The sequence below is a fragment of the Chiloscyllium plagiosum genome, unplaced genomic scaffold (genome assembly GCF_037043375.1).
Source record: "Chiloscyllium plagiosum isolate Xiang-an unplaced genomic scaffold, Cpla_swu_hap1 HiC_scaffold_12, whole genome shotgun sequence".
Taxonomy (NCBI): domain Eukaryota; kingdom Metazoa; phylum Chordata; class Chondrichthyes; order Orectolobiformes; family Hemiscylliidae; genus Chiloscyllium; species Chiloscyllium plagiosum.
The window spans coordinates 72,580,794-72,603,289 of NW_028270150.1; the positions used below are offsets into that span (position 1 = coordinate 72,580,794).

Genomic DNA, 22,496 nt, shown 5'->3' on the forward strand with positions numbered 1-22,496 from the left:
ACTCAGATTTCTCCAGTTTCCTCATTTCCACTCCCCCACCTTGTCTCAGTCAAATCCCTCGAACTCAGCACCGCCTTCCTAACCTGCAATCTTCTTCCTGACCTCTCCGCCCCCATCCCACTCCGGCCTATCACCCTCACCTTGACCTCCTTCCACCTATCGCATTTCCAACGCCCCTCCCCCAAGTCCCTCCTCCCTACCTTTTATCTTAGCCTGCTGGGCACACTTTCCTCATTCCTGAAGAAGGGCTTATGCCCGAAACGTCGATTCTCCTGTTCCTTGGATGCTGCCTGACCTGCTGCGCTTTTCCAGCAACACATTTTCAGCTCTGATCTCCAGCATCTGCAGTCCTCACTTTCTCCCAGAACAGCAGGGGCCAAGGATTAAAACTCATTTCCTTCACCTTGCATCCAGGAGCTCACTGGAGGTTCACAGCAAAGGCTTCAGTGCTAGCTACCCATGGCATCACTAATAGTGGACACAGAGTGATCATCCAGAATCCTCCCAAACACTTGGTCAAAGAATGCTTGTCCAAGGTGGCTTGTCCTTGAAGTTAAGTCATTACTGAAACTTAGCAACTCCACAAGATGGCAGGGCCTTATCATTCTGCCATCATTTATCCATAGAGATATAAATGGTATTGTTTGTTCTTCCATTCATTCATCCATGGACAGGTATTGGATTCTGGCACTAAAAATCTTACTGGTTCCTTCAAACAATCTGTAACAGTAAGTTGGAGACTGTGGGATCTTTTTAATTTCCAACTAATAATAGTGGGGTACTTAAAAAACACTGTCTTATAAATAGAAGTAGGAGGGCTTCATGTGAGTAAGTGTCACATTACTCCTAATGTGACAATGCTGTGGCTTTAGGAAGTGTATTTGTCTTGGTTTCTTTCAAGAGAGAGATTGAATGAGAGATTTCAAGCAGTCTGTGGTAACTTGAACAAATTTTTTCTTCAAGTTGGAATAATAGGGGCAGCCTGGATTGGAGTGCCCAGCTCTCACAGACCAAGGTTTCTAGTGGGTTGCTTTAGTTTTTAGATTCAGCAGAAGCTGAATGAATTGTAAAGAAATAAAAACTACTTTTCCCCCTCTCTCGGTTACAGCTAGACATTGAGATTTCTCTTCCTACAGCAGGCAATGCATGTAAGAAAATCCATTTTCTAAATTTGCATTTTTGCCAAGGGTGTGTTTATGGGATATTAGTCTATTGGAACAGTTAATGAGGAATAGTTACTTGTATCTATTATGCTGTTAGGGTTTCCTATAGAGTTAAGCTATTCTAAGTTCTTCTTTCTTTTGTTGTATTTTCACTATAATGTTTTAAATATTGTGTTTTGCTTAACGTTGAGTAGTTTGACCAATCAAATTACATCTGGGACACAACACTTTACATTTGCCTTTAGGATAAGAAAAAGTTAGGTCTAGGCTACCTTCTTAAAATATTTTGAGGGGGTCTGGACTGGTCCATAACACAATGTTGCCTACTTGGTTCTCCTATTGTTGTGTCCTTAATCCAAAACACAAATACATAGGGGCCATTACAAAGGCAAATTTATTATTTCCTCTTTGGAGTTAGAAAGGCAACAAGAGCTCTTACGTAAATGTGCAAATGTCGATACTGAAGTTGTCATAGAGTTATAGAGTCATAGAGATGTACAGCATGGAAACAGACCCTTCGGTCCAACTCGTCCATGCTGATCAGATATCCCAACCCAGTCTAGTCCCACCTGCCAGCAACTGGCCTCCCTCCATACCCTTCCTATTCATATACCCATTCAGATGCCTTTTAAATGTTGCAATTGTACCAGCCTCCACCACCCTCTGGCAGCTCATTCCATACACGTGCCACATCTGAGTGAAAAAGTTGCCCCTTAGGTCTCTTTTATATCTTTTCCCTCTCACCCTAAACCTATACCCTCTAGTTCTGGACTCCCCCACCCCAGGGAAAAGACTTTGTCTATTTATCCTATCCATGCCCCTCATGATTTTATAAACCTCTATAAAGTCACCCCTCAGCCACCGACGCACCAGGGAAAACAACCCCAGCCTATTCAACCTCTCCCTACAGCTCAAATCCTCCAACGCTGGCAACATCCTTGTAAATCGTTTCTGAATCCTTTCCTCACCAGAAAAAAATGAAACAAATATAAAAATTTATCAAAGAAATAAGCTGGTATTAATCTTTTCGTTTACCCTCACATTCTGTCTAATAACACTGAAACATCATCTTAAACAAATATGATTCATAATGCGATAAATGTAAGGTAAAGTCACCATTGTCTTACCAGACCATAAGGGTGCTCTCTTATGAGAGAGAGAGAGAGAGAGAGAGAGAGAGAGAGAGAGAGAGAGAGAGAGAGGATGAGTAGCGGTGGTTTAACCAAAGGATCACCATGCCTCAGGCAAGAGGAAAGATTGAATAGGAGAGCTCTTCATGGTAACTTCAGCCAGTGCATGAATTGAACCTATATTGTTGACATCACTCTGCCCTTCCAACCTGCCTTCCAGCCAACTGAACTAACCAATCTCCAACTGAGCTAACAGTAAATGGAACACACAATTCCACAATATCATTCCTACTTCATCTCAAAATCAGGCACTAAAGGTGGAAAAATCCAAACAAAACTTTGTGAAACCTTAACATTTTTATTGTATTTCCCATGGAAAGAAAGCATCAACTGAAGAGGCCATGGAACCTTTGCCAGATGCAGGATTTGCACGGGCTTTTCAAGGTGCCCTGGTCATAGGCTCCACTCACCAATAAACTAGCTGAAAAGACAGTTAGGATGAAAAGCTCAGCTGCTATGAAAAGCTCAGCTGCTCCTCAGCCATTTTATACCTTGGTAGGTATTAAATGCCTCAGAGTGAGACTTCTGCTCATGTCTGGAGAGGAAGATGGGCTCCTGCTGATACCTTCGTAGCATCTGCAGGGCCAGATTCAAGCAATAGCCACTGGTAAGTTTACAAGTGGCTGCTGAGGAAGAGGATGTTACCAAGGTCAGACTTAAGGCAAATCCAGGACTTTGGCATGGTCAGGCTGTCTGGCCCAAGCATTTGGGTTGAGAGGCCAGCTTTGAGAATCCAGGAGGTTTAAAGCAGAAGTTAATGACCTTGGTGCAGTCAAGAGAATGTCTCCAATGAACACAGGGTCATCCCAAAGGAGATTTCTACCTCCAATTCTTGTCAAACACCAACTGTCCTCCAAACGCTGTCAGGCTAGCTCCTTATGAGACCCACTTTGCCTCCCCTGTCATGGGCAGAATAAGGTCATTACCAGTTTCTGGCTTCAATAGTCTTAAAGATGGGCTGCCTGATGATTCTACCTCTCCCATGAAATGGGAGACAGTTCAGGGATAGGTGGGAGTGTGATGAGTCAACAATACATTGCACTTTTGGAGCCTCTTTGACTTCTGACACCCCTGTGAGGGCTAAGAAGATCAGCCCTCAAGAGTCAATATGATTCAGGATTTAAAAATTATTAAACATTAATATAAAATATTAAAATTAATAGGAGAAAGGGGGGTTAATCTGCTAAAACAAAAAGGTAAATATAGCATTATTCTACATTAGAGTCATTACAGCACAAAAACAGACCCTTCGGTCTAACCTGTCCATGCCGACCAGATATCCCAACCCAATCTAGCCCCACCTGTCAGCACCTGGCCCATTTCCCTCCAAACCCTTCCTATTCATGTACCCATCCAAATACCTTTTAAACGCTGCAATTATACCAGCCTCCACCACTTCCTTTGGCAGCTCATTCCATACATGTACCACCCTCTGCGTGAAAAAGTTGCCCCTTCGGTCTCTTTTATATCTTTCCCCTCTCACCCTAAACCTATGCCCTCTATTTCTGGACTCCCTGACCCCAGGAAAAAGACTTTGTCTGCTTATCCTATCCATGCCCCTCATAATTTTATAAATCTCTATAAGGTCACTCCTCAGCTTCCGACGCTCCAGGGAAAACAGCCCTAGCCTATTCAACTCCTCCCTATAGCTCCAATCCTCCAACCCTGGCAACATCATTGTAAATCTTTTCTATCAAGTTTCAATTCCATTCTTGGCAGAAATATGAACAGAGGTATTCCGTGAGAGTCGGAAGTTCATGTGTTCAAATCCCACTCGAGAGGATATAATCTGGGGTGACTGTAATGAGGTCAGCCAGGTGGACCTCACAGATTATGAGTTCCCTGACTGGGGCTGTTAATCTGATCCACTGAGGGACCCCTGGCTGACAGACATAAACTGGAATCTCAGACATGCTGTTCACTCCGAGAACTGTCTCTGAGGAAGCTCAATCAGTGTCAAGGACTCTTCATGAGTAAATAAAGAGTGACTTGGTGATGGGACACCGGCCTCTGTGGAGGTATTTCCATCTAGACTGGCATTGTTGTGCTGTGGGGGTGTGCTGCAAAGTCTTTCAGATGAAACCTAAATCTAAGGCTAATCTGCCTTTTCAGGTACACATGAAAGCTTCATGGCGTAATTCAAAGAAAAGCAGTGCTGCTTTTTGAATTTTTTAATAAACATTGATCACTCATGATTATTGGATGATTTATTTGATTTCAGTTTGCGTGAAAGTACACAGAAAAGAAAAGATTGCCTTCTTTTCTCATGTTTTGAGGCTAAATCTACACTTTAACATATGAAAATGTTCTTTCAATCAGCACTCACGTGTATTTTTCAATTCTGTTGCTGGGCCTGGTACTTGCACCTCTGCCATCAGGTTTTGAAGTAGGTGCCTTGTTTTCTACATTTTTGCTTCTGTTTTGCTGAAATAGCAAGTTTTCACAGCCAGTAGGGAGTGTAACAGGACAAGAATCAATGTACTTGACTTTTCGATCAGTTGTCTGCTGAGCCAGTGTTTCAGGTTCGTTAGCAATGGCAGGAGTTATTTCTAAGGATCAGACATGGCATAAATTGAATAATCAAAATAATTCGGATTCTAGATTATATCCCAGAAAAAACTAAAACAAATACAAAAATTCATCAAAGAAATAAGCTGGGTATGAATCGTTTCTTTTACCCCCACATTCTTATGTGAGGGTAAAACAAATTTATATTATCGAACGAAAAAAAGAACACCCAGAGTCACAAATTTCCATCCGGCCAATATTGAGCAGATCATTCAATGCAGAAGTAGATGATGTTGACCTTAACAAAGTCCCTCACTTGGAAAACAAGAAAAGGAGCTAATTTATGGTTTCCCCTCTGCTTGAAGGGGATAGTCTGGAGGACTTTCCCCACCAATCCTGGAGCTGCACCAAAAACTCTCACAAAACATATAATACAAATAAAAACCAAAAGAACTTCAGATGTCTCATTGGATGACAACTACACATTTCCAACTAGGCCCATAGTGAATTTATAAAATTGTTGAGCACAGCTATCTTACTGTGTCACCAACTTGTAGAAAGGTGGCAGTAAGGCCAGACTACATGGTCCTTACATTCCTTTCACTAGCAATGTCTCTTTAACAAATTTGACTGACCTGGTTAGATAAGCAGTCTATTGAGGAGTGAATCTCTAAACTCCAAGCACTCATTAAAGCACGCAGGCTGGCTGGGGGTTGCCTAGTTGGAAATGCGTACTTATCATGAGATACCATACTCCCTCTCACTTGGCACTTATGCTCCACACCAATTAAACAAGAGTTTATAAAGAGTGACTATTTCTTCCCATGTTGTGTCAACATAAACCATAAATGTGGGATTATCCTCTCCAGAATTCAGGTCTGGACAAGTAAGATGGAGATGCTGAGTTGCCCAAGAAAAGGATCCTTCCTGTCAGTATTGCTTGTATTGACCAAAGATAAGGATAAAACCAGTCATGTTTGGTAAAAGCTACAGAAATTGCCAGAAAACTCCTGATAGGTGACAGATTTCTATTCACAGGACTCCCCTCCAAATTTTCTGTTGGTATTTACTCTCTTACCTTCTCTTCTCCAAGATACCCACAAGGTAGTTGAGCTATTTAACCACAGCTGAGTTCTGGTTTATGGATAACAGGAGCCGATTACATGCCTATGAAATTATATGCTGTACATCAGAGGCCAATTTAAAGCCCCTTTAGTTCAGCCTGTTTCTGGAGATACACAGTTTACATATTTCATCCTGTGAGGTGCTATATAGGGCTGGTTGATAAGGAGGCTTGTGCTGGTGAAAGAGATTTCCCAATAAAGTTGTCTTTTTGCAATATCTTCACTGCTAGCCAATGCTGAGAACCAAAATCCAGAATTAAAACCCATAACATTTTCCTAACATATCAACTCATTATAGACATGGCATTTCATAACTGCGCTGTAAACTTACGAGGAATTGATTTTGGCTCCAGTTTCTTCACAGAAGCTTTGCAGACAGCTAATAAAGTAATTTTCATTTGGTGAAATGGCTGCATTTTCAACTTTATTGGATTGTCTGGGACCATCACCAGTCCAAAAAACTTTATCAGTTGAATTACTCGAAAAATGCCAAGTTGCTCAGCAGCAAAGCAGATAATAATATCCTGTTTGACAAGAAAGAAGAAAGATAATTAAATTTGCATGGAAACCTTTGATTTGACTGAATCTTTACGTTTGGTGTGAAATCAAGGTTGTAATTATTATGCACACACAATTTTAAATGACTAGATTTTAAATTTCTGTGATCAGAAGCTCATAATTTTCTGCTCATCTTCCTTATGGAAGGAAAATATGACTATTTCATACCACCTAAAGGTCACTGCCACTTGAGAGTCCCGCAACCCCAGTTTCAACCTTTTTTGTCACCACTTCTCCTCATCTTCCTCAAGCTCATTAGTAAGGACTTTAAAGAAAACATTCACTCTGTCCCCCTTCCTCCTGTGAACAATGTTAGTCTGGTGCGATTGGTATAAAATGAAGGCACTGAAACTGCTAAAAGGACTGCAGGAGTTCATTCAGCACTTGATGCACATGGTCGGAACATGTACATGGATGGAGTTCTGAAGGCACCTATGCACCTTCAGAAAACCTTTCTCTTGTCATGTTGCTGATCCGTTTAAATCCATTATTTTTAGCATTCCGCAGCTTAACAATGATAATTGTTCAAGTCAAGAGTCCACTCATAAAATATTCTTTAGAACATAGAACATTACAGTGCGGTACAGCCCTTCAGCCCTCAATGTTGGGCCGACCTGTGGAACCAATCTGAAGCCCATCTAACCTACACTATTCCGTTCTTGTCCATATACCTATCCAATGACCATTTAAGTTCCCTTAAAGTTGGTGAGTCTACTATTGTTGTAGGCAGCTCGACCACGCTCTTACTACTCTCTGAGTAAAGAAACTACCTCTGACATCTGTCCTATATCTATCATCCCTCAATTTAAAGCTACATCCCCTTATGCTAGCCATCGCCATCCAAGGAAAAAGGCTCTCACTGTCCAAACTATCGAACCCTCTGATTATCTGATATGTCTCAATTAAGTCACCTCTCAACCTTTTTCTTCTAACGAAAACAATCTCAAGTTCCTCACCCTTTCCTTGTAAGACCTTCCCTCCATACCAGGTAACATCCTTTGTTCAGTACAGGGAGCCCAGCATGTATCATTTGTTAATTAATTCAATAAAACCAAGTGATTTCTTTTCTCTCAAATCTAGGCATTTATAACATATCACAAATCAGAAAATTATAGGGTAGTTTGAAGATATTTACCTTTGACTGCCCTGGCTTAATCCTTCCTTTTGCTGGAGTGATCTGAAAATGTGCTATCTTAGGGAACCGAAAGCACAGTGGAAGCAACGGTGAATCATTTCGAAGAGTACTTATAACATAAGCCTTTTCACCAAGAAGACATTCCTTGAAGTCAAACTCTGTCACTGGACTGATGTTTAAACAAACACGGAATCCAATTCCAGTGAGTGCTAACTCAACTTGTGGTTGATCTATAAAAAGAAGCGCAATGAAACAATGAGAAATCTTCCACTTAGATTCAATGAAAATTTACCGTTCAAAGTTGAGAATTTAAAACATATTGATCCAAATATCTTGCTACAGTATGATGCTGCAAATGTTTCAATTTAATATGTCACTGGTTCAAATGTTTCCAAGTATCTAACTGAAACATATCACAGTGAGCACGGCAGTGAGTCAGAGGCAGCAAAAGATCAATCCAAAACTGCCAAGTAGATCATGTTCATGAGGTGGTGACTGTAAAACTGAGTGGTTGAGAATAAAGAGGTCAGGGCTGGGTTGGGTCTGATAACTGCAGGGACATTGCAACCAGTTCAAAACAATGATATGTTTATCAAAAGTACTACTTTTGAAATGCCATTCTTTTATTTATCTGCTCCGAATCTTCTGCATTCTATTTTATGTCATTGCGGCTCAGTTGCTAGCACTCTCATCTTCACATCACAGAGATCTCTGTTCAAGACCCACTCTAGGATTAGTACATAAAAACCATGATTTGGAGATGCCGGAGTTGGACTGGAATGTACAAAGTTAAAAATCACACAACACCAGGTTGTAGTCCAACAGGTTTAATTGGAAGCACACTAGCTTTCGGAGCGAATCACCTGATGAAGGAGCGTCGCTCCGAAAGCTAGTGTGCTTCCAATTAGTCCTGTTGGACTATAACCTGGTGTTGTGTGATTTTTAACTTTGTACATAAAAACCAACATTCTTCAGTCTAGTACAATATTGATGGTAGACTGCACAATCGCTGGACCCTTCTATTGGGTGAGAGGTTAACAGAGGTTCCTTCTGCCTGCTCCGGAAAAAATCCTGTGGGCACTATTTCAAAGAAGAGTTGGGAAGTTATCCCTGGTATCACAGGCAATATGTATCCCTCTGTCAATGCCACAAAACAGATAATCTCATGAGTAAGTCAGGTCTATTTTTGGGACTCTGCTGCATGCAAAATTGGCTGCTGTGTTTCCTGCTTTACAGGAATGATTACACTTCAAAAAGTCCTTCATTGGCTCTAAAGAATTTGGCATGTGCAGCTGTCATGAAAAGTGATGCCTTCATGTAAGTCTTTCCCTAAAGGTGTTTTTGAAACTTCTGTTTCTGAGCTCCCATTCAGTTTAATATTCTCACTTTCAATGACATAAGCAGCATATAGGTGGGGCCTGTACTCTCCTGCTGGCATCTACACTGAAAACTGGAACTAGATGGGGGAGAAGCATGGGAGGCTCACAGAATGTGAGTGGGGCATTTTGAATGCACATTAGTCATCATAAAATAGAAACTGCACCTGTTGTGTTCAGTGGACATGCTTTCCTAGCTGTAGGCGCACTGCAATCCAACTGCAGTTGCTAAATTTGATTCTAAATTTTCACAGGAACAGAAAATATGTTTTTAAAAAATTCATTCGAAGAGAAAATAGGCTAGCAACTCACCACAATATCATCTTTAAATCTAAGTGAAAGCAGCAAGAAAACATCCCTAAATCCAATGTAACTGTGATTGCTTCAGATATTAGTAAGCAGAGAGAGCTAATGTCAGTCAATTCTCACAAGTTCAGCGTCAGAAAGGTCCGAGGGGGTGTGAAAGTGTGGAACAGGGTGTCAAAATCATGAGGGAGCTAGACACAGCAGATGGTGAGAAACTGTTTGCACTTATGCAAGGATCGAGAACAAGAGGGCACAGATTTAAAGCAACTGTCACATAAAGCAACAATAGTGTGCAAAAACTTTCATACAGTAAGTGGTTAAGGTTTGAATGTGTTGCCTGAGATTGTGTTGAAGGCAGTTCGATCAAAACATTCAAAAAGGAATTAGACTGATATCTGAAAGGGAAGAATGGGCAGGATTACAGGGAGCTAAGTGAATGGAGCTAAGAGAATTCCACATTCAGAGAGCCAGTGTGAACACAATGGGCGTAATTGCCTTCTTTTACACCATGACAATTTCCTGATCCTTTGACTAAGTAAGTCTGCAGTCCTTTTGCTCTGTAACTTCCCCTATTTTTTTGTAGCTGTTAAGGATCCTGTGATGAAGTAATCAAATCTGGACACTGAGTACAGTGACTTGCTCAGAATTTGATCACCCTTATTTTGGAGGCAAAGCCGGCTCATTCTGGAGGTGAGGCCCAACATGGTCAGGTGGTGAGGCCTGGAGCAGACTCAAGGCAAGGTCCTGGCATAGACAGAAGGCAAGGTCCAACACAGATTGCTTGAAGAATTGTAATGCTGAACTTTTTTTTCTAATTTATTCTACAAACTTTGTATTTAAGATGGTGCCATAAGTGACAACTTTATCAATTTTGCACTGCTCTCAATTGAGTATGTGGGGCAATAAATCTAATTCTAATTCTAGTTTATTTAAATGTTTTGAAAAAATAATCTATACTACTGATGGTGCACTGAGAAGATCACTCTCAAAACTAGCGAACAACTATTATGTTAGAAAAATGGACAATTTGTGTAAATGGTTTGTTGCTAATCTAATAGATCTGCCAAAGTCATAAAAACTCTCAGGACAGAATTTCCATGTTTTCAGTTGAAGTAGTTTGTCAAGTAAGATTTATGGTGTCTGCTCCCCCTTGGCTCAAAATGACTTTCTCATGTAATCTCCTGCTCTTCACCTCACGCATTATACAACCTCACTCTTTGACATCTCCTCACCAATTTCTGTGGAATTGTGCAGCAGGACAGGTAGAAGTGCTCGCCATTGATGAGACCTTGCAGCATTCACGCGCACTGGTCCAGGTACAGCAAGCAAGCATCTGAACTTTATGCTGTGCCTTCCCACTATTAAAATTGAGGAAGGTGTTCATAAAGGCAAGTTGTCTCCCCACTCTACTGAGACCTGGAAGTGCTGCTGTACAGGATACTGGAGAAGAGGCCATGCTGACTGTCAAAGAAGGCCACATCACCAGAACTTATCCTACAGATAGGTCAGTGCAGTGCTTGGGTGAATGTATGCACAGCAGTTCAGGAAGAAAGTCAGTGATCTTCTGCAGTCCGCAAAGGTGACAGCCAGCATCAGCTCCCTGGTACCTCACTCTCACAGGGCCACCACGCATGAGAACTCTGCCATTGTACAAGTCCCTCACAAGGCATGAACTACAAATCTCTCTACTGCATGCACTATGTCCACTCCATGGCTCCGGCCCACTTATTTTCCCAGATGACAACCCCTTCCTGCCCTCTCTGTTTATTATTCGCACACTAGGGTCACCTCACTAGCTCTCCTCATCCTGCCCCTCTCCATCTCACCACTAACTGCTCAACCACTCACTTCCAAGAAGCTCAATCTCTCGCTTGCACATGCCTCATTGTGCAAAGTTCTGCCCGAAGAGACCAGTGCCTGAGACTGTCAACATCACCTACACCTCCAAGGAATAAGCTATTGAACTCTGAGATGCACCAGCAAGGCTTTCACCAGTACATCCACCAGCTCCAAGACCTTCACCTTTCGTGATTAGACTCGAGAGCAGAAGCTGGTGAATTCATCATTGGCAAGTCTCTGCAGCAAGTCAAAGAAGAAATACTCCAGGTCCTTGACACTAAGATGGTGCTGGAGAGCAGGCACCTTCTGAGCCCTAGGCAAAAGATTACCCCGGTCTCGGCATTTAATGAGTTTGTCAAAATGCAGGCAGGAAGAGAAGCAGGAAGCAGGTTTGTCAGGGGCAATTGGTAAAGATTGGAGGAGTCCACAAGCATTATCAATAACATGACAGCTCTGAACGTGACTGGAATGGTGACCCAGGTCTAACCTCCATCTCACCCCTGTGTGTGATCTTAAAACCTGCACAGACCACAAAGACGAGGAAAGTGAGCGTGTATACTGGCAGGATCCTGTCAGCAGCCTTGGAATCTAGTCCCAAATGGGCTTGGTCTTCCAAGTGGGAAGAAATAAAAATTATTGGGAGCACATAGGTGACAGACAATTGTAAATGACCTTGTTCTTTTGTAAATATATCCACACGTGTATGGTTACAATGTCTGCTGACATGTCATTTTCACTGTCAGACCTGGTTAAGCTGGACAAATGAAAGAGTTCAGCAGTCTCTTCAAACATCCCAAGGATGAACAAAGTTATAATGGTATTGCTCATCTCTCTCAAGCAACTGACTCATTGATTATAGACAGCATCAAACATCAGGAATCCTTGAATCATCACATTCAGAACTGCGTTCATGCATCGCACTTTGACGTGAGTTAAACCAAACTGAAGGACATTGCGTGCAGAGATTATTCTAGGGCCTGGCTTGCACAAACATTTTGCACTTATATATCCATCTTGTGGATGAGAGTATGGAATGAGAACGATTCCACACATCCCTGGATATAAAGGTTAATTCTATCTATCTCTAACCTTTTCAAGGGAGTGTAATGCTGTTCAAGACTAGGAGATGTACAATGGGCAGCTCACATATCCAGTCTCCCTTCCAGCTTATTGTTCTGCTAAGAAGCACTGCACAAAGCACTTTCTCTCACAGATTCAATGCTGTCTTATGGGATGTTCCAGCTTTTCAAGGCAATATAGCAGTCCATGTGCTCTCTGAAACATTTGAAGGAATACTGATGTTAATATCTAAAGGAGATTCCTCAGAGTTCCTCTCATACAACTGACTATCATGAAAGGCTTCACTTTACAACGCTTGCAAAAGGGATAGGCCAAAGATATTAAGTGGACAATCAGATGGATAATGAGATATTTATTCGACAACAGAAAAGGTCAAGGATTGCAACAATGACAAGGACCAGGTGTACTTTGCACAAATCAGGTAATGCTTGACATATTAAAACAGAATTTTAAACAAAGCTCATGAAATAATTCAACAACAAAAATAACTAAACTAAGTCCAAACCAACATATTCATCTTGGAAACAGGTTTCAATAACGTTGTCTCTGCCTTCTCATGTTTGGAAATGCAATGCTATGTCATGCTTCTTGAATAATCTTCCACATAAATGTCTCATTTTCATCTTCATCCTCAGAAGGTTGCTCTCAATCCCCTAATTATTCTGCATCCGCATTTTGTTGACTTCAATTATGGAAGAGCATAGCATGACATAACAATATTTCTAAGCTATACTAACCATGTGCAGTTCCATTTTGGCCTGGGTGGAAGCATGAGCAGCATAGTACTTTTGTTCTGCATCAGTCTGAGGGTTTTATGATGGTGTCATGCACCATATTTGGAGGGGTAACGCTCGGCTCCCATTTATGTATGGCCAGAGGACCTGAAGAGGAGGCAGGAACCCTGTGAGCTCTTCAGTATGCATATCATGGCAACTTCCAGGGTAACTGGTGCAGCCAATCATGATTTAGCATAGTCTGTAATATATATTTTGCACATTGATGGATGGGAAGCCTTTTTTGTTGATAAACTTTGCAGGTTAGTGATCGGTCACTCTCAAAGTGATAAGGATGCAGTCGGGAGCAGCCAGTGTCTAGAGGAAGACAGAAATGGTGGTCCCTTTGGTCCAACTCTTCCATGCTGACCAAGTTTCCCAAACTAAACTAGTTCCACTTGCCTGCAATTGGCTCATATCCCTCTAAACCTTTCCTATTCATGTACCTGTCCAAATGTCTTTTAAATGTTGTAACTTGTACCTTAAGTGCCACTTTCACATTCATTCCACATTTAAACCACCCTCTATGTGAAAAAGTAGCCTCTCAGATTCCTTTTAAATCTTTCTCCTCTCACATTAAAAATATGCCACCTAGTTTTGAACTTCCTTATGTTAAGGAAAAGACCTTTGCTATTCACCTCATCTATGCCCCTTATGATTTTATAAACCTCTAGAAGGTTACCTCTCAACTTCCTACACTACAATGAAAAAGGTCTCAGCCTCTGCTTATAGCTCAAACACTCCAGTCCCAGCAACATCCTTAGAAATATTTTTCTAAATCCTCTCCAAGTTAATAGTATCCATCCTTTCGCAGGGTGATCAAAACTGTACACTGTACTGCAAAAGTGGCCTCATCGACATCCTGTACAACTTCAAAATGACATCCCAACTCCTATGGTCTGAGCAATGAAAACAAGTGGGCCAAATGCCTTCTGAACCACCCCATCTACCTGTGAATCAACTTCCAAAGAACTATGTACCTGAATGCCTAGGTGTCTATGTTCGAGAACACCACCCAGGGCCTTACCATTAATTGTATAAATCTTGCCCTTGTTTCTTTTACCAGAATGCATATTTATCCAAATTAAACTCCATATGCCACACCTCTGCCCATTTGCCCAGTTGATCAATAAGGCTTTGTAATCTTAGATAACCTTCATTACTGTTCACTATACCACCAATTTTGGTGTCATCCACAAAATTACTAACCATGCATCCTAAATTCTCATCCAAATCATTTACATAAATGACAAATAACAGTGGACCCCGCACTGATCCCAGAACAGCGCTGCTCACAGGCCCCCAATCTGAAAAAGCAACTCTCCACCGCCACCCTTTGTCTCCTACCATCAAGCCAATTTTGTATTCAATTGGCAAGATCTCCCTGGATCCCAGGTGATCTAACTTTACTAATCAGTCTACCTTGCAGAACTTTGTCAAAGGCTTTACTAAAGTCCATTTAGACAACATCTACTACTCTGCCCTCACCTAGCTTGTTGGTCACATCCTCAAAAAAAAACTCAATCAAGTATGTGAGATTCAATTTCCCACGCACAAAGCCATGTTGACCTAATCAGTCCTTTCCTCTCCAAATGCATGTAAATCCTATCCCTCAGAATGCCCTCCAACAACTTACCTACCATTGATGTCAGACTCACTGGTCTATGGTCCCCAGGCTTCTCCTTACAGCCTTTCTTAAATAAAGGTACATTAGGCTCCAGTCCTCCAGCACCTCAGCTATGGTGGTGCAAGATATAAATATCCCTGCTCAGGGCCCCACAATTTCCTTCCTAGCTTCCCACAATGTCCTGCAATACACTTTTTCAGCTCCCCAAGATTTGTTCACATTTATGTTTTTTAAATCCTCCAGCACCTCCTCTTATATAATGGGAACTGTTTTCAAGACATCAATATTTATTTCCCTGAGCTCATTTACCTCCATGTCTTTCTCCACAGTAAATACAGACATGAAATATTCATTTAGTATCTCTCTGATCTGCTGTGGTTTCACACATCAACAACCTCGTTGAGCTTTAAGGGGCCGTATTCTCTCCCTAGTTGCTCTTTTGCTCTTAATGTACTTGTAAAATCTCTGGGTTATCCTCAACTTTATCTACCAAAGCTATTCCATATCTCCCTTTTGCACTCTTGATTTCCCTCTGAAGTATGCCCCTACACTCCTTATACTCCTCAAGAAATTCACTTGGTCCCAGTTGTCCATATCTAACATATGTCTTTGTTTTCTTCTTGGCCAGAGCCTCAATATCTCAAGTCATCCAGTGTTTCCTACTCCTATCAGCCTGACCCTTCACTCAAACAGGAACATATTGCCTCTGAACTCTCATTTTTGAAAGCCTTCCACTTCCGGGTTGTCCCTGTACCTGCAAACAGTCTATTCCAATCATTCCAAAGTTCCTGTCTCATCCTGTCAAAATTGACCTTACTCCAATTATGAACTTTAACTTGTATATCTTTTACCATAACTATTTTAAAACTAATAGAATTATAATCACCGGTCCCGAAGTAATCCCCCACCAACACATGAGTCAGTTGTCCTGCCTTATTTCCCAAGAGAAGGTCAAGGTTTGCTCCTTCACTAGTATCGATAAGGAAACTTTTCTTGAATGCATTTAATAAATTCCTCCCCATCCAAGCACTTAACACTATAGCAGTCCCAGTCCACGTTGAGAAAGTTAAAACTTCCTGCTATTGCAGCCTTATTTTTCTTACAAATATCTGAGATTTCTCGACATACTCGCTCCTCAATTTCCTACTGACTACTGGGGAGCCTATAGCAGCCGATAGATCAAGGTGAACATCCCTTTCTTATTTCTGAGTTCCACCCATTTAGATTTATAGGACGATCCCTTAGGAATATCCTCTCTAAGTACAGCAGAAATGTTTCCCCTCCTTTCATGCCTCCCTTGCAACTAAACTTCTGAATATTGAGCTGTCAGTCCTGTCCCTCCTTCGGCCATGTTTCTGTGACAACTATGATGTCCCGGTCCCATGTTCGCATGCATGCCCTGAGTTCACTGCCTTACCTGTCAGACCCCTTACTTGAAATAAAAGCAGTTTACTTGAAACATAGAGCACAGAACATCACAGTGCAGTACAGGCCCTTCAGGCCTCAATGTTGGGCCGACCTGTGGAACCAATCTGAAATCTATCTATCCTACACTATTCCATTTTCATCCATATGTTTATCCAATGAGCATTTAAATGCCCCTAACGTTGGTGAGTCTACTACTGTTGCAAACAGTGCGTTCCATACCCCTACTACACTCTGAGTAAAGAAACTACCTCTGACATCTGTCCTATATCTATCATCCCTCAATTTAAAGCTATGTCCCCTCATGCTAGCCATCGCCATCCAACGAAAAAGGCTCTCACTATCCACCCTATCTAACCTTCTTATTCTATGTCTCAATTAAGTCACCTCTCACCCTTCTTCTCTCCAACGAAAACAGCTTCAAGTCCCTCAACCTTTCCTCGTAAGATCTTCCCTCCATACCAGGCAACATCCTAGTAAATCTCCTCTGAACCCTTTCCAAAGCTTCCACTTCCTTCCTATAATGCGGTGATCAGAACCGTACGCAATCCTCCAAGTGCAGCCGGACCAGAGTTTTGTGCAGCTGCAGCACGACCTTCTGGTTCCAAAACTCAATCCCTCTACCAATAAAAGTTAACACACTGTACGCCTTCTTAACAACCCTATCTACCTGAGTGGCAACTTTCAGGGATTTATGTCCATGGCCACCGAGATCTCTCTGCACATCTACACTACGAAGAATCTTACTATTAGCCTAGTAGTCTGCATTCCAGTTGCTCCTTCCAAAGTGAATCACCTCACACTTATCTGCATTAAGTCCATTTGCCACCTGTCAGCCCAGCTTTGCAGGTTAGCCCAGCACTATCCATAACTCCACCGACCTTAGTGTCATCTGCAAGTTCACTAACCCATTCTTCTTTGCCCTCATCCAGGTCATTTATAAAAATGACAAACAGCAGTGGCTCCAAAACAGATCCTTGCAGTATGCCACTGGTAACTGAACTCCAAGATGAACATTTCTCATCAACCGCCATCCTCTATCTTCTTTCAGCTCTCCAATTTCTGATCCAAACCGCTAAATCACCCTCAATCCCATGCCTCCATATTTTGTGCAATAGCCTATCATGGGAAACCTTACCAGACACCTTACTGAAATCCATATACACCATAACAGCCGCTTAACCCTCATCCAACTGTTTGGCCACCATCTCAAAGAACTCAATAAGGTTTGTGAGGCATGACTAACCCTTCAGAAATTCGAGTTGACTATCCCTACTCAAATTATTCCTCTCTAGATGATTATAAATTCTATCTCTTATAACCTTTTCCAACACTTTATCTACAACCAAAGTAAGGCTCACTGATCTATAATTACCAGGGTTGTCTCTACTCCCCTTCTTGAACGAGGGGACTATATTTGCTATCCTCCAGTCTTCTGGCACTATTCCTGTAGACAACGACGATATAAAGATCAAAGCCAAAGACTCTGCAATCTCCTCACTGACTTCCCAGAAAATCCTAGGATAAATTCCATCTGGCCCAGGGAACTTATCTATTTTCGCACTTTCCAGAATTGCTAACACCTCCTCCTGGTGAATCTCAATTCCATCTAGGCTAGTAGCCTGTATCTCAGTATTCTCCTCAACAACACTGTCTTTTTCAAGTGTGAATACTGACGAAAAATTTTCATTTGGCACTTCCCCTACCTCCTCTGACTCTACTCACAACTCCCCATGACTATTCTTGATTGGCCCTAATCTTTCTCTAGCTATTCCTTTATTCCTGATATACCTATAGAAAGCTTCAGGGTTTTGCTTGATCCTATCTGCCAAGTCTTCTCATGTTCCCTCCTGCCTCTTCTTAGCTCTCTCTTCAGGTCTTTCCTGGCTAACTTGTAACTCTCAAGCGCCCTAACTGAGCCTTCATGTCTTATCTTAACATAAACCTTTTTCTTCCTCTTGACAAGACATGCAACGTTTTTAGTAAATAATAGCTCTCTTGCTCGATCACTTCCTCTCTGCCTGACTGGTACATACTCATCAAGGACATGCAGTAGTTGTTCCTTGAATACGTTCCACATTTCAATTGTGTCCATCCCCTGCAGTTTCCTTCCCCATCCTATGCATCCTAAATCTTGCTGAATCACATCATCATAGCCTTTCCCCCAGCTATAACTCTTGCCCTGCAGTATATACCTATCCCTTTCTATCGCTAAAGTAAACAGGACCAAATTGTGGTCACTATCACCAAAGTGCTCACCTCCCTTCAAATCTAACACCTGGCCAGGTTCATTACTCAGTGCCAAATCCAATGTGACCTCACAGCTTGTTGGCTTGTTGTGTCAGGAAACCATCCTGCGCACATTGAACAAAAACGGACCCATCTAAAGTACCTGAACTATTGTATTTCCAGTCAATAGTTGAAAAGTTAAAGACCCCATAACAACTACCCTGTTACAGAATTATCTTTGCTATCCTTTCCTCTACATCTCTGGAACTATTCGGAGGCCTATAGAAAACACCCAACAGGGTGACCTTTCCTTTCCTGTTTCTAACCTCAGCCGATACAACCTCAGTAGACGAGTTCTCAAATGTCATTTTTGCCACCGTAATATAATCCTTCACTATCAATGTCACACTTCCGCCTCTTTTACCATCTTCTCTGTTCTTGCTGAAACACCTAAATCAGGGAACCTGCAACAACCATTCCTGTCCCTGCTCTATCCATGTCTCTGAGATGGCCACAACATTGATGTCCCATGTACCAACCCATGCTGCTGGTTCTTCAAAGTTACCTTGTTTTCTGACTTACTCTTGCCTGTCTTGTCTAATTAACTTGCTCTCTTTAACTTCAGAATCTTCCTCATTTGTCATTCTATTCTCACTACTACTTAGGATCCTCCTTCCCACATCCCCACCCCCAAACTAATTTAAAGGCTCCTAAATAGCACTCGCAAATCTCCCCCTCCAGTTCAGGTGAAACCCATCCCTTTTGAACAGATCTCTTCTGTCCTGTAAGAGATCCTAATGATCCAAAAGTCTGGAATCTTGCCCATTCAACCATCTCCTCAGCCACTGATTTATCTTCTCTATCTTCTTATTCTAACTATCACTAGAACATGATACCAGGAGTGATCCAGAGATTACTACCTTTAAATCTTTTACCTAACTTGCTAAATTCACGCTGCAAAGCCTCAACCCTATCTCTAATTATATCATTCTTACCAATATGTACAACAATCTCCAGCTTCTCACTCTCTTTACTCTCTGCATCATTAGGCAAGGATAGCAACAGCTGTGATCTGAAGAAAATGATATCACCAAAATTCTGGATGCATTTATATGTGGAGGTTTGGGAGATGCTGCACAACTGCTCCCTGAAATCAGACGCAAGCAGAAAAATTCAGGGCAGCTGCGACGTTGACAGCTACGAGGATGGGAGTGCCACCTTCTCAGGTGCAAGTCAGATGACACAGATCCATGATGATGACTTGGGCATCCTTAACTGGTGACTGCACTACATTTTAGACAATGGAAGGAAAGGGCAGTAAGGCACGTTGGTACAAGGTCTCATTCCATCCCTCCTCCTTCTCCTTGGTGAATTTTCATCTGGTGCCTCTTCTCGAGAGACTGTGTGACAATCCAAGGTGGCTGTTCTTCTTGCTGAGTTTGCTGATGGCATAATTGCTATCTCCCTCTTTGCTGTCTTCAGATTCAAAACAAGACCACAAGGATTTCTGCTACAGTGAAGTTCATATCAGATGCATGAACTGAAAAACTGGGAAGTTCAGAAGGCTTGTATAGTTTTATTGAAGGAATACCTGAGCCCTCATATCCAACACAATGAAGATTTATGTTATGCCCTCACAGTGTGACATGGAGGCTTACTAAGGTCATTGTCGTGACTCCATGAGCACCAAGGAATGTTACCTTATCCAAACGTACAATACACAATGATATTGATGTAGTACAGTTCCATACAACAAAATGCCCACCCTCTTGATTATTCAGTACTCAAACTCTCTCCCCGTCAGCAATAAAAGGCAATGCAAGTCACAGAGGCTGGCAGCCTGGAAGGAAACACAAAGTAAGTGAGTGATAAGAAAGAGGCTAAGAGCCATAAGGTGCATCTAGTGCAGAGTTATCAGCTTCATGTGTATTCTTGCATGCAGAGCAACCTGGGCAAAGCCTGCAGGTAAATGGTGTCCTTGAGCTCCAAAGTTAAGTACTGAAAGGGTTGAGATGGTGTGTGAGTTGGTCTAAGAACAGCATGATGATATGGTGAGGCTGATGGTTTGCTGATGCTAACTTTCACTGATAAAATGTCAAGAAGGATGATGGCCATGAAGCACTTAGGCATATTTGTGTTGTAGTAACAGTTGGTTAAAGACCAGCATAAGCTGCTGCCTGCTTTGACCTTCTTGAGGAAGGAAACAAGTCATATGGCTGGCATAGTAATAAGAAGAGATGGCTAATATTGAGATGTAAATACTTGGGAATACGTTAGTTGCTGCTCAGTGGTGAGATTCTGTTGCCATTTAAAGCTTAAGTGGAAAATCACAAAATTTCTTCTCAACATTGAGACTCTGATCTTTTTACTCTCATTATATTTTACCAATTTTTCTCGCCATTATCCATTCCACTCAAGGGAGGAGAAAATTCCGCAAAGACAATAAAATCTATCAAAATTGCTTTTGTAGTCCTCAAAACAAATACCAAATTGCTGAACACACTCTAAAACCTTTAACATAAATTACACTTCAAACAAGATAACTTGCATTTGCTTTTATTTTGACTGGCATTCCTTTTTAGATTTCCCACAATACTGGAAGAAAAGCAGTTTTGTCAAATACTTAATCTTCTTTGAGGTGAGTTAATTTTAAACATTAACCCTCTAGTTCTGTACTTATTTTAAAGTCACATAATCTGATTATATTTTCAACATCTATGCCTCAGCAATTTAAAGACCTTGAAGAGATTCCCACTAATCCTCTTTATGTGATAAAAGCAAGTTCAGTTCTGCATCTCTCTCTCTCTCTCTCTCTCTGGCAGCTTTGTTCTTCCCTATCATTTGTGAAACAGTAGGGAATCTATAGGGCAGCCAAAACACTTTGATCTTTCCAATAGCTTCACTCCATGTGTTGAATCTTTGGGTTCCATCGACAATGAGAACTGAGACAAACAAGGTGCAAAAATTAAAAGATTGACAACCAAGCTGATTTATCAACCCCATTCATCACATTGGCCATTTCGGCCATCTCAGGTTCAGGAGCCAGGAAGGCCATTCACCCTCAGTCAGGCAAGAAATGAGAGCCTTGAAGTAGGGATTAAAGATGCCAACAGGGATTTTGCAGCCAGCAAGTATATGTTTACTACTTGCGGGTGAGGACTCAGGCTGGGATGCTAAGGTGATTGCATAGGTCTTTCCTGTCTGCTCTGCTGGGGCGAATTCAAAAGGTTCTTGTGCCACCTGCCACTCCCAACACAGATGCTTTTTGTTGTCAATGTTTGCTTAAAACGTTTTGTAAAATGTTTTGAGACCACCTCTTCTTATCAAGGTGCACTCTTATCTCAAACTGCGACAGGGGCCACTCTGAAGCTGTGAGGCCTGCAAATATCTCTCTGACTTTGGGGCCACCCTCCCCACTTCGAGAAACAGTCCCTACCCTTATTCCCCACCCTCAAGATGAAAATTCAGCCCCACAGCACTGTCACATTAACGACCATGTGAATTGCAGCTGTAGCAAAGAAATATTAAACATAGAACTTGCTGTGCAGTATTAGCATATGAATGCATTCATACATTCAAATAATAACATCACGCTCTGTCATTCAATATTATGCACTTGAAATTTATTGAGTACCTTTTCTCTCAATGCTTCCAGATGATTTCTTCATAAAGGTATCACAGCTGCCCAAGGCTTCAAATCTCACATAAAGGGCATACTCTCGGTAATGTGGGATTTCATTCTCTTTTTTATGAAACCTGAAAGGGCTATAGGAAAGATCAAAATTCTTTTCAGAATGTATACTGGTAGGGAAGATCTCTCAGAGCATTCCACCAGATCCTTGCCATAACTCTTACAGAAGCCCAGTAGTTTCAAATAAAATAGTCAGGCCAAGCCTTCACAAACTTCAGGAGTTAGAGCATCAGAGCATCAGGAACAGAAAGAAAAGGCCAATTGGCCTCTTGAGTCTGTTCCAACAATCAATAAAATAATGGTTGCTCTGATTACAGCCTTAATTCTAATCAGCATCTCAAGAGGCAAAACCTCGACTTTTCTTTCAGAAGGAAAAGGAAGCCAATAGCAAAGGGATTGGATTTGGTATGCCAAAAGAGATTAGAAAGTCAGTCTCCTGATATAGAGAGCACAATTGAGGAGGGAAGGAGCC

At 41.7% G+C, this 22,496-nt stretch overlaps 1 protein-coding gene across 1 annotated transcript in view; it reads right to left on the bottom strand.

Moving 5' to 3' along the window:
* LOC122555067 (cilia and flagella-associated protein 47-like) overlaps window positions 1-22,496 on the bottom strand; it is a 497,478-nt gene that overhangs the window by 440,024 nt on the left and 34,958 nt on the right. The window contains 4 exon segments of the mRNA XM_043700727.2: window positions 4,680-4,902; window positions 6,317-6,509; window positions 7,679-7,908; window positions 21,968-22,098. Coding sequence (XP_043556662.2) covers window positions 4,680-4,902; window positions 6,317-6,509; window positions 7,679-7,908; window positions 21,968-22,098 — 777 coding nt within the window.